General features: G+C 40.2%; 1 protein-coding gene across 3 annotated transcripts in view; it reads left to right on the top strand.

The window, feature by feature from the left end:
• LOC118206445 (transmembrane protein 132C) overlaps nt 1-19887 on the top strand; it is a 126810-nt gene that overhangs the window by 68657 nt on the left and 38266 nt on the right. Inside the window, exon 1 of one of the 3 annotated variants that reach the window (XM_035379189.1) lies at nt 10247-10616. The exons of 1 other annotated variant lie outside the window; for it this stretch is intronic. In XM_035379189.1, the coding sequence (XP_035235080.1) occupies nt 10610-10616 (7 nt within the window). In that variant the 5' untranslated portion in view covers nt 10247-10609. Of the gene's footprint in view, nt 1-10246; nt 11105-19887 lie in introns of those variants that run through there. One more of the 3 variants, XM_035379188.1, reaches the window with a different exon arrangement.

Below are 19887 nucleotides of genomic sequence, written 5' to 3'. Positions count from 1 at the left end.
CCAACTGTGAAATTCAGCAGTTCCACGCAGGGAAGCAGTCAGGCCATGACTTGGGTGAAGTTCTACTCACTTCAAAAGTTAAGGGCATTGATTGTGTAGATAATAGATATTACCTGGAGTCTGAAAAAAGGAAAGGTCTGGACTCAAAGCACCGACGGGCAATGTTTAGTTTCAGTAAAAAAACAGAACATACAATCTGTATTTCTCTCTCTCTCTCTCTCTCTCTCCCTCTCTCTCTCTCTCTCTCTCTCTCTCCCTCCCTCTCTCTCTCTCTCTCTCTCTTTCTCTCTCTCTCCCTGAGAGCTTTATTGATTTATTGCTTTCCTGCACTGACCGTTTCTCCTCCCACACAAAATAGGGCTATTCCTGTCATATGTTGGCCAAGAGCTGAAAGAAAGGAAAAATAAGACAGAGCAAAGAATGGCACAATCAGTACTCTCACAGTCAGGTAAGGAAGGCAATCTTTCCAGATGAGGTTGTACATACATTTGAGCCTGTCTTGACCCCTTGGGAGAGTCATCATTTCACATACCTGAAGGCCATGCTTACCTTTGAGCCATTCCTCAATGAGGAAAGAGCCATTGTGGACTAAATGAGGAGCGTGGCGACTCCCTACATCATGGACATCTCACTGCACCAGGGGCTTTGATATTGTTCACATTACTGGCACACAGACTGCTGCAGTTTAATTTCAATTGAATTATTTTAATTTTAATTTAATTTTAATTTTATTTGCAATAAATTAAAAGTGGTTATCTCTTAAATATCTCCAATATGCAAATTTGGCACTATTTTTAGTCAAAACAGGCAGTTTGTACCTTTCTCATGCTTTTATTATGAATTTTGTTCCTTTTTATGATATTTTCACCAAGTTTGAAATTCTCAGTTGTTTGAAATTGCACTCATGCTGGAAGCTGCACCGCCTATGCAGGGGAGCATGTGCACTGAAGCACATGATGCCACCAGCTGCTTATTTTCACACTTCAGCACACAAGCCAAGCTTGCACAGACATGAGTCAGATGAAGACACCTGATGCAGCATTAGCAAGCAGACCATAGGTGCCTCATTGACCAGCGGGGTCTGCTAGAGTAGTGAGACCAACTGACTGCGGATTGCGGCCGATGTTTGCATTCGAATCCTGGCCCATTGGCTAGAACAGAGCACTGACAAGATGAGCTACCCAGCAGCCCCTGTTTGTTAGGGTTCCAAGCACATAGTGCTGGAACTATATTGCTGTTTCTGGAATAATTTCTTTCTTTCTTTCTTCCTTTCTTTCTTTTCCTCAGATAAAAGTGTCTGTGCCTCAGAAACTGTAAGTCCTAGAGCAGGGCTGCCCAACCCTGTTCCTGTAGATTTATCATCCTGTAGGTTTTATGAAAGCACACCTCATTCAGCCGCTAGAAACCTTGCTGAGCTGTACAATCAAGTGTGCCAAATTAGGGTTGAAATGAAAACCTGCTGAGCAGCCCTGTCCTAGAGTAACCATATTCAGCATGCTATGGCCCCCCACTAGTCAAGAAAGGTGTCACACACATATTGGCCAGATGGTGGCACTATAATCCATATACTGTATTTACATTTTGGTCCATACCACAAGGCCAATTGATGACAAGCTTCACACGCACAGACTTCAGGCATTCCAGATCTACAACTCTGCCATTGTGACTACCCATGTGTGCTCTGATCCCTATTATTGCTGCTTGCATCTATATTTATGTTTATTTTCTTGTCTGCCAAAATCACCTCTATGTATATTTTGGGGAGATGTGTACATAAACTCCAGTTAAATGTAAACCAGCTAGCAGCATTTTATACATCCCCCTGCTTTAGGCTGAAACAAGTATGAAGCTCTATTAAAGGAAGATCATTTCTTATTTTCACCTGACTTAAATACTAAGGGTTACTGTGTGGTACAATGGCTAAGGAACCTAAAAGGCACAGGTTCAATTACTGGGTAGGACACTGCCATTGTACCCTTGAGCGAGTTACTGAACCTGCATTGCTATATCCCGCTGTATAAATGGATGCAATGAAATGCAATGTAAAATGTTATGTAAGTTGCTCTGGCTAAATGCCTGTAATGTAATGTAATATACTAAACAAACAGGTCAGAGTGATGGGGGGCAATGGACTTACTTCCAGGCGCGTTTTCCCCTTTTCCGCGTAGGATCGTTTTTAGAGTATGTACATATACCTTTAATGCAGAAAAGGGATGTATTGTTGAACTTTTGAGCGATCTCCCGAGCCGTTGTCGCACTACGACTGGCTTGTTCTGTTTGCTGGCAAGCGGCGGATTCACGGCGGCACTGATCTACCGCCGCGATGCTTTTTTGGCACACTGGGGAAATCTGCCGGAGATGCCAGAGGTTCGGCTGCGAGCCCGTTCTACTCCCGGAGAGAAGATTGCTCTCATATATTATTGAGCATCACCATTGTCGCGGTCTCGGGATACCTGGACCCGGAAGGCACTTACCGGCCCGTAATGTTCTCGCCGGGGTGTGTTTAAATTCACTGTCGCCGTGACCCCTCAATCACCACTCGGCATTAATAAGCATCTCTGGCAAGATGTCAGGATCCATTTGTCTTTGGAACGATGCATAAATATTTCAGCGGCTGTAACGACCTCTAATGGCAGCGGTGGAGACTCACACCACCGGCAACTATCCGCCGACTCCAGCTGTGCTCAGCAGATTGTGAAGAAAGAATGCGCTTCTGAGCATGTTCCCCACATTCACCTGAGCACTGTATATTTTCGTGCAGGGACTCTTAGAAACTTGCCCTTGGCAACAGTAGTAAAGTAAGAGTCATATAAGTCAAGGTAATGCAGTAATCATAGCAGAGATCATACGATCCGGCCATAACCTTGCCTTTCCCCTGAAAAGTGCTGTAGAGCAGGACTCCAGACACGATTTGCCGTTTCTGTCAAGGTTACACTAACAAGGTGGCAACCTGTCCATAACCTCTCCAGAAGTGCCACAAGGATTTTTTTATCACTCCTGGGGGCTGTGCTTATAAAATGGCTGCCATTGAAACCTGACATATATGAGAAGGAATGATTTGGTGGCAATGCAACATGGTGGTTTTATAACTTGACTAGCTATCGGAAGGCCAGGTCCAGTTCCCTGGTGGGGCATGACGGCTGTGTCCCTGTGCAAGGCACTTAATCTGAATTGTTACTGTAAATGTCTGGCTGTATGAATGGATAATAAGTCAATGTGTAGGCAACAGAAGGTGTCTTGGATGAGGGCATTTGCCAAGAAAATAAATAATACAAAAATGTGTAAATCATGATGAAGATACAGTAATCAGAAACCTTTTAAAATGTATTTTCATGCAGGTGTTAAACTATCAGCATAGCAGGTAAAATATGTTATGTATATTCAAAGCTGTATGTTCTCTCTCTCTCTCTCTCACACACACACACACATACACACAGCAGGTAAAAAAATTAATGTAACTTCAAAGCTGTATGTATACGTGCTCTGTCTCTCTCTCTCTCTCTCTCTTTCTCTCTCTCACACACACACACACACACACACCATATGTGTGTGTGTGTGTGTGTGTGTATGTGTGTGTATACCACGTCAGCATGTGTTGCCATGAACTATGAGCACCATGAGAAGGCTGTTGAACAAAAGTCGACAATATATATTTTTTAGTTTCAGTTAAATAAACAGTGCTAAGATTCCAAATCGAATGCCTCTAAATGTTATGTTAAATATTGTTTAAAATATCAGCTTCTCTCACTGTGTAATCAGCAAGGTGTTTGCATACGGTAAGCCAATAAAAGCAGAAAAGACAAGCATAACACAAATTTATAAAAATTAAAATCAAACTCAGGTTATAGTTACATTATCTGTATTGATCTGTTTTTTGTTGTTTGTTGTTTGTAATAATTGTTATTGGTAATGTAATGACCACTCCTGACAGACTCTGTGTATCAAGAAGTGTGTATGACAGGAATTCTAAAGTAGTTCAGTAAATGGGACTACTCCTCTTCGCCTGGATGTGTATTAGTTCAGTGCCAGATGTGGCTTAGGTCCCTGCCATGAGCTTCCAAGGACCGCAAACATGGTGGCCAAACTGAAAGATGATGCTCGGTAATCATAATTTAAAAAGGGATCCACAACAGATTTATGGAAGAGGGTAGCATGTAGAGGGGGAATAGGTCAGCGATTAAGAGCTCTGCAGTTCTTACAGCTTTTTATTCCTGAGGTCCCGTATTCTCAGTTGTCTGTATATATGTGCCATGATACAAGAACACTACAAAGAGCGTGTCTTTCTTGTACATGCTATTATACTCCTGCAGAAGTGAAGAGGTTGGTCACACTTGAAGTGACCTTTCAAGTGCCATAAGATTGCATTGAACCTGCATTCACTGCCTAGGGTCCTACTTAAAGTTTAATGTATTTTGCTACTGGGCTTTGTAATCTGTAATTCTGTAAGAAAACTTCAATGCGTCTATATACAAGGCAATTAGCTGTGATTAATATTATGAGATTGAGACAAGACAAGACAAATGGATTATAATGAGTTTGACAGTCCAGAAACTATTGTGTTACATGAATGGATTAGACTGAAATTCTGTCAAAATGACAACATCTAAATAATGGAGCAGATTTGTTGAAGTGTTGTTCATTTAAAGACATAAGCAAGTATCACACAGAGATATACCAAGTACCAGGAAAGGGACTGGGTACCAGGGACCTGTTGCCAAAAATCACTGATGCTTGTTCTGTGTGTGAAATGTGGTGCTTGAATCAAAATGTACAATTACAGTGAAAATGCCCCTTATCAGCGGCACTGAATCAAATAAATAAACAAACCTTAAACAAACTTGCAAAGCAATATTCCCCTAGTGGATTGCAGATTGAGGGATATTTTGCATGAACAGCAATTTTTCACAACATTGTGCCAGTCCAGTTTGTTGAATGACAGTGATTAAGGTAAATACAAAAATATATTGCATACTTTCCTTTCTTCTTTTTAAATGACACTTGCTTCATACCAACAACCCTTTTTTTATTCACAACTTCTCACTAGATTGTAGAGGCTGTGCAGATAAACTACTGAGAATAATGTAAGTATTGCAGACAATTTATCATAATACAGATTATTAAATTTTTATATACATGCTTCAATAGCCGTGAGCGGCATTCTCGAATCAATGTCTAATTGCAGATACCTAGAGGTAATTCAGTGACAAATTGAGAGAAATCAAATAGTGCAATATATACCATGTTCTATTAAATATTGCTCAGCAGGTGGCTTCATGAAAACACTATATGTAACACTGGATTACAGGCTGTGTGCTTTCATTGCTGAAAAGACAGGTCCTTACATATATGCATGTGCTTTCTCTTATCTTTTTCTAAGAAGCTATTTTTAAGCCTATATTTGTTTCATACTCAGAAGTCATATGAACATGTTCTTTTATGAAGCTTCTTTTTAATGAATCTTGGTAGTAGGCTTATGAAACAGATGTGACTAATAACGATCCCAAGGGGAGGAGGAAGAGAAAAAAGGGAAGGGGGGGGGGTCTACAATCCATCACATTGCTTCAGGCTGGATTTGTAGAAATGCAGGTTTTTGTCTGTTGGTGACTCATTTTTGATGAACTGAGCTTGTGGGCTGACATATTTTGACATTACTTCTCCACCTGTCAAAGAGAAGGATGGTGTACGTTGAGAAAGCATTCCTTGCTAGCATGGCATGCTCATCTATCACAAACTTATTGATACTATTCACATAATAACGAATCACTGTTCTGCTAACTTTGGCATCCATCAACGACAGTGATATTTTCTTTACTTACATATCCTGAGGCATTGTTCTCCTGCAGTCTTTTTGGTAGATTGCTTACTATTTGCTGAGAACAACCAATAGGGACATGGCTTCTGCAGGCCACACATAGTAAATATGGAAATATAATTGGCTGAGAATGACCAATGGCCACATTGACTTCTTCAGGCCACACACTGTAAATATTCAAATACAGTGAATGAAAAAGCATCTACAGAAAAATGCCCCTGACTGTGTTTGAAAAGTTTTCATAGGAAAACTATTCTTTGGCATTCCACAACTTTTGGACAGTTTGTGTGACTGAAGTATTACGCTCTCCACTGCAGTGGCATTCAGATGAGGTGATCATTGCGCATGTGTATAGTTTTATCCAAAAATGTTTGTACAAGTTCAGCTGACATGACATACACTTGTAACACAAATCTGAGAGTTTATTTTCAGTGCTACAAATATATTTTTAAATACAACGCGCCCGAGACAATAGTACCTTGATTAACTATTGACATCAGATATTTTAATTCCCTAATATGCAGGAAAAAAAATATTCCTGTTCATGTTGTCTTAAGTGACCACAGAGTTCAACGGAGTAGACCGACAGGTAGTAGTGCAAGGTTGGTGCAACTGCTCAGTGCAATAGAAACTAAATATGGCTGTTTCTGTTCATTCAATGCACACCAAGCTACACTACACCACTTACTCTTGCTTTGCACCATTGCAAATTGTGCAGGCAGAAGTGGTATTACACCTAGTTGCCAAAAACAGAAAATATAAACCTGGAAAAAAGAAAAAGGCTTATGACGTTTTAGGATATGAGGGGTTGAGGACAGCTTCTGAGGTTGGCTCAAAGCATCACAGTTTATCTTTCTAAATAAAGCAACTTGCTGTTTATTTCCTGCAAAATCTGATTGGGAAATGAAAGTTAAATTTAGCCTTTAATCCATTTGTAATCTACAGATGCACTTCTGTCACAGTCCCTGAAAAATAAAAACAGAACTCTTAATCAGGTCAATCAATAAACCTATTGTCACGTGAACCTGTGCCTAAAATAACCTTATTTTATTTATTGACTTTTTTTTTGTGTCACGCCATCCAGATGAAGCCTTATATTTCCATTATGCGGACATAAGCTGTCATATCACTGCAATATCTTTGCAAATGTAGCCGGAATGGGCAGCAAACCTGCTTGTGTAATCCGGACATTAGGGATTGTAAAATAGCCTGAATTGCCTTGTTGGACAAGAAATTATTTACCCCTTTCGCTTTAGCAATCCTGTTGAGACCACCCAGTGGGCCCCGCAGAGCAAACACATTATTCCAACACTAACAAAATATTCAAATGAAATTCTTCAATCGCAAACCCGTAGCAATGCAGACATCAATTATTTGTGTTTATTATACAAATGCTTCGGGTTAGGATAGGTGCAGTTTCCTTGTTATTTTGCATTCGCTAGCTAGTCCCCCCACCCCCGAAGAAATGCCGCATGCCTGCACAAGATATGTGCATTAGCCTTAGATGAAGGGTCCAGAATCTTAGTCTTTTATTGTTTCTCTGCCACCATTCAATTAACATTGTCATTGTTTAGGACAATTCCCTTCAGAAAATTCAGAAATAATTAAGAAGAGACAGAAGTGAAATGAGTTCCATACAGCCTCATGCAAAAACATACTTCCACAAAACATACTTCCATTCTTCCACATTTCTCCAGAGTGAAATATCAGGAAGCAGAAACATAGAGGCATCCCCACACACTAGCAGGTCCCAATCCTGCCATGTTTCTTCTCCCCCTGTCTGATTTATCTCACACATAAACTTCTGCTTTTCATGCCCATCCTCAGGAAAGCATGGTGCTCTTCCAGCCACAAGGTATTAAAATCTCCAGCAGGTGCTGGAGATGGAGAAGAGTTATGAGGTGTTGCTCGATATGACACCTGTCAGTGGATGGCTTTCAGCCCTGCATACTGTAACTCTCTAGACCAATGGTAACCAACCCTGTTCCTGGAGATCTACCATTCTGTAGGTTTTCATTTCAGCTCTAATATTTGCAGCTCAATGAAATCTTTAGCTGTCGAATGAAGTGTGCTTTGTTAGGGTTTGAGTGAAAACCCACAGGATGATGGGTCTCCAGAAACAGGGTTGGTTGCCACTGCTCTAGACCCTATGTGCCAGCCATGTGTCACATGACAAGGTCCAAATCTAGTTAAAAAAAAAAAATAGCAGGAAGGGACTAGGGCAAAAACCTCCTCCTTAATGGTTTCAGAGTGGCGTCTCAGCGAGCATGGGTCACAGGGTCAGACCCTAATCGCAATGCTGTGATTTCAGTGGCACGAAGTGACAGCATCTGCTCCTTGACACAATGCTAGTCCTAGCATTCATAGCCCTAGCAGCAGCTGAGTGCTTTGCTGAGTGACATTTGTGTCACGGCCCCATCTGGGTTCAGAGCACATACACTGAACTTGTGCCAGTAACTTACTGTGTCAGAATTACTCAGGGCTCTGGAGGAAAGAATGCTGCAGCACACCTATGCTGGAGAGCCGGTGGACAACAGGCACAGGCAGTCATACGAAATCACTGCTCCTCTGGCGTTCGCGCTGTACTGTAGCATTCTTCTGATGTACACAGCTAGAGGCGAGACAAGCCTGTTTGATTGTCAGACCGACACAACAACTAAAATTACTTGAATTCACTTTGTGACAGTGCGAGAGTCGACAGTTCTGATTTTCCATCAGCACAGCGGAGCAAAACAGGAATAATTTTAAATATAAATTTGCTTTTTTCCCCCCTCCTCCTCACAATCCATCAGAACTGAATTTTTATTTGTTGGCCTATCTATTTTTTTAATGCAATAACAACTTGTAGCAAGGCTGCTAGAAGGTTGTCAGAGATTGGCTTGCTGTGCGGTGTGCCGGTGCGCTGGGAGCAGTCATAAGACTAGAGAGTATCACGGGAGCCCTACAGCCACAATACAGCGGGCCCCTGTAAAAAGCTTATCGCGAAGCTGCAGCGTCGAGGTGCTGCTCGTGGCGACTTCCCCGCGACTCTGAAGTCTGGTGTTCCAGCCATTAACATACAGCAGCGGTAGACCCCTCTCCTCCCAGCACGGTCCTTAATTCACTGTTACGTTGGTCAAGCAAAAATAATTTTCTCTGCCTGTGCCTTTGTGCACATGGCCAAAGAGTAGAAATTATTATTACTGATTGTGAATATGATTGCTGAGGTTGTGAATGATTTCTTTTCCAATTTTTCAGTAATCATCTTCTGTGCGCATTTGTATTTTGGGTGTTTCTCACAGCCAAACCTTGTGGAAATAGAATATACTGCAAATTATATGTGGTAGTATGTGGAAAATATAGGCCTAAATATATTTCATAGAAGTGTGATATATTATTATATTTTATAAAGTGGCAATATTTAGTATATTTTCCAATATATTATTAAGTATTGTAATATATAGATAATATATTTATTTCAAGGATGTATGCACTTATGTCAAGAATGTTGCCTTGTATCAAGTTCTGGTAATCCATCCGTTGACGAAACAAACGTTATAGCACTTATTAAATAGACAAACATGTCAAAGTACTTCACCCTTTATATCAACAACTAATTTTAAATGAACGCCGATGCTCATTGAACTTTTCTGATGAAACTATCTGCAAGGAGTGTGCAGTCAAAAAGTCGGATGTTTCCTGCAGAAATCACTGCACAGAAACACAGTATTTGAACGTGTAGGTGACCACTAGGGGGCACTGACACTCCATTTCCGACCGTGTTCCCAAGCGTCTAGTGACTGTTTTAGGCTACTACCGAGGCTACTACACGTCGTACTACACACAATCTGTCTAGCACAGAAATCCAAGTAGCCCGCCACACATTTTCATTTTACAGTTTAAAAATATGTCTAGTTTCACAAACAGTTAGAAACTCGGAACTCGGAATTGTAACATGTTCTATTTTATATGTCTGTGAATGACAAAATGTGACAGTAAATAGTAGGCCAAATTGTAGTATAATCCTGAGGGGAATTTAGCCACATGTCTAATCCTTTTTCTGTGGTGACTATACTGGACACTATATCTATCATGTTATCTTTGATAGCTGTACATCACTGTAAGGAAAAAAGAGTTACGAAGGCCTGATGAATTGAGCATAGGCTAGTTTACTTGGGACGAAAATCTAGGGCTAGGCTACAAATAGCTTAAAACATAGACAAACTGTTAAGAATTAATTTAAGGAAACAAATTCATGTTGGCTGTATAAACCTATTTTTAAGTGAAGAAGACAGCAAGACGGAGTTAAATTGATAGGCTATGGTTTCTTATTAGTAAATTAATTAGGACTAATTAGTCTGTCTTTAATTACAATTTAGACTAACTAAATCGTTTATTTCTACAAACTGCATTCAATTTATTTAGTGCTGCATTTTGTAGTCCAATAGGGATTCATACAGCGAATCACCGAAAACGTTTGGGTTCATTAGTCTTCAGGTTGGATGACGTATTCTGTTGGAAACGGCTATGGGATTATGCACGGTACCCTTTCTTCTCCGTAGAAATGAACTACTCAATCGCACGATGTTCCATCACCATGCTCTCGTTTGTTTAATAATTTTATGACAGTCCTAAATCCCTGAGCTCGCGCACTGGACACTTTCCAGATCAGATTGTTGACTGACTTCAGGGCTTTGGGTTTTGTGCGCTGCTCCTCGTAGCAAACTCAACAAACGTCACCGAGAACTCGCAACTGGAATTAGCAAAGTTGTCTAAAGTTGACCGCTTTTCAAGTGGACACGATTCTTTTTGTTGCACATGTGGGGTAGGTAGGATACACATTTCGGACAATGTTGATATCATCGTTCATATCTCAGATACGAACTGGTTTGTGCGAATGTTATTTGTAATGCGGAAGGTTAAACCACTGAAATGCATTGTACGGACTGTTATTTAAGACAGCAGAAAATATTTATTTTGAATCTATGAATGCGCACTGCCAAAACAGCGATAGACATAAGGGTTCCGCGAACGGGACGTTTCTAAATCGTGGTGCAGGTGTTACTCCACACAAGGAAAGTGCCAAAGTGGAATGAGCCCTTGTTTGGATCTTCAAGAGTGCTGTGGTGTCCCATGCAATGAATGAAATGTGCAAAAGAGGATTTTCAGCCCTAACTATTTAAACTGAGATCGACCTGGAACTTCCATGGAATAAATCCAGAGCCATTCCGGCTGTCAAAATGAGCCTTTGTTTTTACTTTTGGAGGATCTCGCAAATAATTTTTGCTATGATTTCAACAGTAGTTACACAAGGTAAGTTTTTCCATGTATTTGCCAGTTTTGCCAAAAGAGAGGCTACAGAGGCTACCAGCGAGATAATAAAGCATAATTGTCTCACGAAGCGGATTTAGGACAATTCCTGCAGCGGAAACAGTTTTTAAATTTCACAGAATATTTAAAATCCAATATTCAATTAGATGATGACTAGATCTAGTTACAGAAGTTGTAACTCTTGATCCAGAAGTATAGCAAACGGATTTCTGCTACTTCTAGAGTAGCCTGTCGTGAGTTTAAAGCAGTCATATACTGTTGAACTTGTACCTTAATAAAATTAGTGTTTTAGCCACGATTAACAGTGGCGGCTGTATTTAAAATATTGACCAATTAATTAATTAATTAATTAATTAATTAGAAAGGACAAACACAGTATTTTAATTTGCAAAATTGAAATACTATTAACTATCACGTAATTACACATATGCAAAATATTAGGCCTAAGTGTTCTAATGTGTTCTAGTGAAATTCAAATATCAGTCCTGTCAATCACATGCAATTGCAGTGATTACTGCATGCCTACAGAAATACGAAGGCGTTACATTTTTTTTGCTTTGCTTTACTTCTCTTTATGGGTGATTTATCCTCTTCTGGCTGGGAGAAGACTTCAACTCTTATGTGACCCTTAATTAAAGGCCGTTTACTGAATTGGCCTATTTTAAAGACCACTTTCATGGAAATACCTTTACCTTGAAAACTAATTCAGCCATGCAAGTTTACTATGCATTGAAAAGAAGTTATTTACTTCAATCCACCTAAATGTCTCAAATACCTTGCAGCTAATTCAAACAAAGTGCAAATCAATTCGAGGTGACATTTTACAGTAGCCTAAAGACTGTTGAGCAAATCAATAGTTTTTTATGAGTCAGTCAAAGGGAATTTTAGAAATACTTCACAGCTAGTCTGTACACAACAGTAAAAACTTTGTTTCTCTTGGGTGGCCTTTGTTCTACCTGAATTTTGCAGTTAAAACATGTAGTTGCAGTGAAAGCAGGTTTATATTTTTGAAATTCTTGCTAAATAAAGGTGTCTCAGGTCTTAATCAAACAAGTGTCTTTGAATGTACTTAATTCAAAGTTTCACTTTGAATATGCTTAAGGTAACAAAAACCCACTGGTGGCGTGCACTAAGATATGGATTTAGCCATCTGTGGGAAAAAACTGTAAATTGGCCTATTATTTCTCAAACTAGACTGCTGCTGTGAATAACAAGCTCTTGCCTAGCTCTGATTGGAGAAATTCAAGGTGATACAACTGTCCCTGTTAACAGTCCCTGCTACTTCAACTGACCCCTGTTTGTCCAGTATAAACATGGTGGATGTTCAAGCTCCATGAAGTCTGATTCTAGTATTGTAGAATTTTCTCTGTTTTACCATTCATGGTAATTTTCGCCACACTTCATTTAGCCAATTCTGACATTTCACTTGACCTGGTCAAATGAATGTATAGAAAATACAATCCCCCCACTGCTTTTAAAAAGAGCTTGTCCTTCTCTAAAACATTCGCGTGGCATGGGCCATTCCATCCCCACTGTAGTCTTCCAGGTTTTGCTGCAAATATCACACCTATAGTTTTTGTTTCATGACCCACGGAAGTCTCATGACCCACTGACATTCGATTAAATACTCTAAAAATGCTGTGGAACAATAACTCTGTTTTTTGATGGCCTAAACACATTTATAGAGGAGCTTGTAACTTCCCAGAAGGCTGCTATTCCCAGACTATGAGGTTCCCTAACTTACAAAAAAACTGACTGGATTAAAAGATCATAAAAAGAGAGAAAATCAGATAAAACAGATTTTTAAAAGCAGCTTTAAGGGTCTCATTGGGTATAGCAATCCCTGCTCTCTCTCTCATTCTCTCTCATTATCTCTATCTCTCTCTCTCTCTCTCTCTGTCTTTCTTTTTCACCATTTTTCCTGCTTCCCATATACATTTCTAATTTTCCTCTTTTTTCCTCTTTTCACTTTCTTTCTCTTCCCCTCTCACATCTCTTTCTTTCCTACTCTCATATCAAAAATCTTACAAAAACTCACATTCTCTGTATCCACCAGTAGTCTATATGTAATGATTTCCCATTTTAGTCTTTGATACAAAGACCTATCCTTGGTGTAGTGAGAATATAGTGGCTTATGTCATGTGAAGACTCTTAGCTAAGCTAAGCCATTTGAACAAGATCACACAAACAAGTATCCTCTACTGCCCTTGTTAGAACAAGGATTAAATGGCCTTTCACTTGTTAAAACTGACCCTTTGTTGAGTGCAAATGTGGAGACTTTGTAATAAAGTCAGTGAGTGCAAAATTGCAAGGCTTTGTAATGACAGTTTGTGGTAAGATCACGTAAAAGCTTCTCTGTGCAGATATCATCATACTGACAATGTTAGAGCTTAACGTGGCCCTGAATTATTAACAGCGTCACCCCATCCTTTACTTTCTGTTACATTCATTAAACATAACTCATAAATATTATGGTAGAATGAGACCGTTTCTTTGCATGTAAGACCGGGCATTGAGCCAATGGCCGTGAGCATTGTGCTTAACGAGTATTCCAAATCTCTTATTATTTTTAGTTCTGTAAACAGTAAACCCCAACTTGTAATATTGATCAAGTAGTGAAAAAAATCATCTGACACTTGATGGAAGATGCTGCTCAGAATTAAGGACACTTCGGTTTAATGAAGCTTACTAACAGTCATCTGGCATACTGTAAATTATAAAGCCATGTAGTTTTATTATTAGAAAGCACCTACTTGTGTTTTTTTAGTTCTCAGTATTTCTGTATGCTGAGCAGTGTTGCACACAGTTGGAGACTTATGTGACCTTTGATGGTAAAAAAATATGCCCAATATAATCAAATCAGCTGTCCTTTACTACTTTGATTGCTACCAAGAGCTTTGGGGGGGGTTGGGTGGTGGGGGTGCACATGAATTTATTTCTGTGCCATCTGCTCCACATCACGTACTGTACATCAAGTCCTGGAAATGAGTTTGGGAGTCTGTAAGCTTGGTTTCTATTTGTGTGGACCAATCATTGACAATGAGAAATATCAGAAGCTCCAACCGCCAGAGATGGTTGGATCATTAGATTTGCTATGAATGAGATGGGTTGAACAGAGCACGATACAGGCGTGAAAACTAACACCTGCGCTGTCCTGTCCAAGTTTTTTTTATGCCCCACCCCAATATAACTAAAGCAACGTTCACAATCCTACACTGTCCTGTCCTCTCAAAAATGTTCCCTGTCCCATCCCTGTGGAGAACACAAATTTTCTAACATTGTTTTCGAACGAGATGCAGACAATGAGTTTACGTCTGAACTTGTTACACGTGGATGGCAAAGGCTACACATAGTGCACCAATTGCCAGGTCCCTTATTCTAGTAGAAAAATTGAATCAGACTAAAATGAAACCAAAGGTGGGAGGTGTGCTTGTGCAGCATCTGTAAAGCATGTCAAGCAACAATAAAAACTCTGGCCTATCTGTTACTGAGCCTGGATAAGACTCAGCTTCTGGGGGCATTTCTTTTCATTCTCTTTCTCCTGGCTTTAACCATTAACCCACTTAGGTTCTTAATGTTCTTCATTGTACAGCACAAGCTCTCCTGTTGACAGGATTTGTTTATAATCCTCAGTGCTTTATCTGTCTGTGAGTCAGTAAAGCACAGATGTATACAGTAGTAAGAGTGTAAAACTTGCTCTTTGTTTTTTGAGATGATGAGATCAAAGAAGGGTGGTTGTTCTTTTTGTAAGCAATACACGCCATCTTTTTCATGTTATTTTTAATATGTGTATCGAATGTTCAGCCTGTTTCATTAAGTCAGACTCCTTGAATATACTAGTGTACTGCATATTTGGACAAACATTTTGTGATCAATTAAAATGTACAATCGTGAATCTGGGAATTATGATTTCTGTTATAATGATTTCCTGATTATATGCACACATCTTTAGTGCTTGATCTTTCCCTAAAAAGATGGATGTTCTTGGCTACACGACAATTCAAATGATTCTTGTTCACAAATATTAGGTTCATGTGGTCAAATTAGCTCCAAACTGTAAATCCAATTTCCATTTCATCCAAACTAATTATGCAATAACTTACTGCCCCACAATTTACTGCCCCACAAACTGAAAAGCTAACTGTATTACACCACCGATGGAAGCAAAGGAGCCATTGCTAATCATGAAAAGCAGAAGTACACCCTGTTCTCATCTTAGAAGCTACGGTGAACGATGGTTTCTTTTTGTTCCTAATGCTTTAGGCCATGCAGTTAGAATAGGAAATGTAACAGTATTGATAGTTCAACATCAAGTGAAACTATGCCTCTTTCTCCTGGGTGTCAGAATTCAGTATCTATCCATACTATTAGATGGCACTCAGCATAAGGATAAGCCAAGGAAAGATGGTATTGTGGATCCAGTGCTATTCCCAGTCGCTGACTCTTGTGAATAGGTTTAAAGAGTTTTCTCTCGATAGCAAAATGGTGTGAATACGTTATCGCAGGGATTGCTGTTTCCTGCCTGCAAAGACATATTTTAAAATGTATGCTGTCCTGGTCCTTTCATACCTTCAGGTGTTGTGTTTGTGGAAAAAAATGAGGTAGAATTTAAAAAAATCTGTGTTCTTTCAGTATTGCACGGCATATAGAAATTTGCGGTGCCAATGGTTAAATGAACTGTGTGCAAAAACCTTATGTGCCCGGAAACCTCAAACACTCTTCATTTACCCTGCTTGTAGCGAATGTGTTTTTTCCCAGCTTGCTGCTGTAACTTTTGAAAGAAAAAGATAGCTCTGGTGCTGTTAAATGTCCACTTTACCTTTGTGAATCGGTGTTCTTTTAATGAGCACTCACCTAGAAAATAGTCAGCAAATCGCTGCACTATTCAGCTGGAAAAGACTACAAATTGATCCAGCTCTAAATGATTAGCTTTTTCAAACTTCTGTTGAGGAAAAAACAACCTTATTCAATACCGTGCGTAATAAAACAAAGAAATTAGAAAAATTCCAGAAAATGAAAGGAGCCTGTTCATGCGTCTGATCAGATTTTATGATTTATTTGAAATGACATTTGCCAGAAAGATCCAATATAGGACATCAGATCTGCTGCTTATTCTGTAATTCAGACTAATGTTGCAAAAGAGTGTTATGTTATTGCTGTGAGAATTCTATTTCCTCTTTATTTGAATAATTATTTTACTGATTAGCTGTTGCATGATCACTAAGGTTATTACATTATGTTTATTATGCATGTGCTCTTGGCAAGGAATTACCATTGATGTTTCCTATAACACAACAGAATTTTGTTGACATATAACACAAGGAAGAATTGTATTAAGTGTAATCTATTTTGGTTAATATGTTCAAGAGTTTGGCAGAGACAGGTGATGATTTCAAGTCTGGCATACATTTGGACAGGTTTTTCCTCAAGTGCCTTCGAAAAACATCCCTCAGTGAAATGAATGTTGAAGGCAAGATAGTGAAAAAGCAAAGACTCTTAAAAGTCTGTCTTTCATCTGGAGTTCTGAACTTGGCAGGGCATTTTTTCTCCCTGTCTTGCTGAGTTGGTCTTGTGGAATAGCAGTGATTTTGCATTCTTTGGTGAAACAGCTGATGAAGAGATCTGTCCCACGTTTGTCTGAACTTTAATCGGTTCCGTATGATGGGTGGGTGTTGCACACAATTTTGGATGGTGTGCACTTCTCTATCGATTTGCAAACATCAGAATAATTATGTGTGTGGTCTAGATCTGTAAGATCCACAAGTCACCCACATAGCCTGATGGGCAAAGGAGGTTATCTAGTACACCAGACCATTCAGCAGAATTTATCCTTGGCACACAGCTTCCTTACTGGGTTGTTTTCCTTAACTGCTCCAGTATTTTTCCCATACTAATGACCACCGTCAACCTTGAACAGAAAATGCTGTGATTGTGGACATGTAGGCAGCACATTTAATAAAATTGTATTTATTATTATTATTATTTTTTAAATTAATTAATTAATTAATTATTTTTGTTACGTTACATTGCCTGACATGATATTAGACAGATGACATCTGCCATATAGTCAGGAGAGTGAATGGGAAGGGACCCGGCTGCTCTTTCTTGCGATTGGTGCAGGTCCTGATTGACGGGTATGTCAGTGTAAAATGGTTTCCGCCCACATCCACCCTCTGGGAGCTTGGCAGACATTGTGGGGGATGTGAACAAGCTTCCCTCTCCTCAGCTTTGTGGGCTCACAAGCCCAGGTGAATATATTTCAGGTGATGAAAACAGTTGTGTTTGTAATATGAAACCCTGTTAAACACTGTAGGCAGTGTGGGAAAGGCTGAGAAGGGATTCTCAAAAATGATATTCCTGAGAGAACCTAGGACATACCTGGATTTATGAAACGTTTTGTTCACATTTGCAAAAGTGTTTTTTTTTTTTTAGTAAGTTTAAATTTAGAGTACAATCCTTTAATGATAAAGCAGAATGCTAATTTATATTATAGGTATTCATTAATTAATGCTTAATTACTCTTTAATAATAAGTGGCCCTCGCATCATGTGAATAAAGTGAGATAGATGAGGATTAATCCTCAGATATAGACGCTACTGAGATACTGCGGAAAATGAAAAGCAAGAGAAAGGTCATTTGAAATTGTACTGCCTTACTGCTCCGAGTCGGTGCTCAGTGTTCCTCTTCCTTTCTCAGAACGAAAGTCCAATCACAAATCTAGTTCTAAGAAAAACTAAAACGAAATGCCAACAGTGTTTGGCTTTTTTTGGACAGGTTCCCATCCCACTGTTGTGGTTTTCTGAAAATGTCCAAAAAAATAGCTGCACTCGCCAGAATCCTTCTGTGAACCCAACACGCGCTAGACGCTAAGGAGCACTACCCCCCAAAAGTAGCATCCTGGCTATGGCGAGTGAGCGGAGACGGCAGATCGCCCCGCCCGGCCGGTGCTCTTCTGCTCTTAATGAATTGGCTGCGGACGTCAGCAAGTTTGCGCGCATTTGTTCCGCGGGCCGTGAAGCCACTGATGAGGCCGGCGCCGCGGTGGATGCACTAGCGGGGCTAATTACGCTTTTAATGACCCCCATAGTTCACACAGCGCCAAATATGGGCGAGGGACGGTCTGCGGAGGCCGGCAGCGGCGGGGTGGGGGGGGGTCGGGGGGGAGGGAGAGGAGGTTATCCTGCCGAACAGGTGTTTAAATCTCCCAGCAGCTAATGAGAAGGGGCAACTTAGCGAAGGAGAGGGAGAGAATAAAGCACGGCTCGGGGAGCAGCCGTAAAGCACGCGCTCGCTCGCCGAGGCGCCAGCTGCATAGATAATGAGGGAGGATCACAGCTGCCTGGCTGTACTGATCAGAGCAGAGTCTCTCAGCGTTTCCCCCCACAGTCACCACACCGCTACATGTGCATAAAACACCACAGTCACAAAGTATGGCAAACGAGCATGCGTTCACATGGAAGTTTGGTGAGGACATTAGTCAGGAAACTGATGGAGGAAACCACAAACACTATACATGTATTTGGTTGGGAGTATGTAATATTATATTAAATCATATTTAAATTGACAAAAAATGCATAGAAATATAGCACATTATCTATTTAAAATATTGAAGATATGTACTTCTTAAACATAGGAAAATTCGGTTTTAGATGCAATTAATCTAGCGTTTTTGAAAATGAAAGTTAATAAACAAATGAAAACCATTACATGTCAGTACGTTGATAGCAATGGGGTGGAAACATTGGAATTATGATGCTTTGGATTAACACTGGCATTATAAGCCAGTTTGTGAGCAGCTAAATGTGTATGGTGCTGCCTGTGGTGAGATGCTAAATCTCCTGGCTGTTTCAGTGCTTACCTGAGCCAGCCTCACCTGTTTCATCCACAACGATGTGTTCAAATTGCTAAAACTGAAATAAGCAAGAATCTTAGGGTCAGGATCCCAAGCTGTTTGACGCTGCGCGCTCCTTGCGTGACAGACTGGTTTCCATGCGCTAAATTGCTCTCGACCGTCTGCTGTAATGAATGCATAATGGCCCCGGGTTGTCCTTGTGTGTTCTTGTGTTCCCAGCTCTCCAAGGGAGCTAGTAAGTGTGCTATAGACAGACCAAGGTTGCTGACCCAGGTCAGCAGGCCGTACCGAGCAATTCATCAACGCAGCTGTATAATGGATGTATAATGAACATGAATGCTGGTCTACGTGACCTCTGTGCTAATAATCCTGACCACAGCTTGGCCTCTGGAAGACGGGCACGCTCACTGCCTTCTCTGTGTCATGGGAGAAGAGCGGATATGCTACAGTCATTTCCACCTTGCCCTCCATGCCCGTCCCCAAACACAAAGGCTTATTTGTTCCATTGCAAATGCCCTTACGTTAGATGACCTTGGCAGTTCTGTGTAAAAGGGATAATCAATTAGCCTGTACAAACAGGGCAACCATGGAAGTGGTTTGGGGTGAGATGGTGGTTTGTCAAGTGTCTCCGGTAATGGGAGTAATGTCGGTTAAATAGCTGTTACCTTATAGGTTTCACAGCCAGGGAGAGTTCCAGCTTCATGGTTTCAAATGATGAAATTAATTATTAACACATATCACAGTGTAGTACTAGTAACCTTTTTTTTCCCTTGACAATGCATCATTTAACCATTAGTGCCGCAATAGATTGGTGTTAAGTAGTTTAGATAAATTATTAGTTTGTCCAGCTTCGCAACAAGGTGTCTGGGAGGGGGGAGGAGGGTTATTAAATCTCACTCTATATAATCACACG

The sequence above is a fragment of the Anguilla anguilla genome, chromosome 10 (assembly GCF_013347855.1).
Source record: "Anguilla anguilla isolate fAngAng1 chromosome 10, fAngAng1.pri, whole genome shotgun sequence".
Taxonomy (NCBI): domain Eukaryota; kingdom Metazoa; phylum Chordata; class Actinopteri; order Anguilliformes; family Anguillidae; genus Anguilla; species Anguilla anguilla.
Note: the sequence above shows the minus strand (reverse complement) of the source record. Positions and strands in the feature narration are given on the sequence as shown.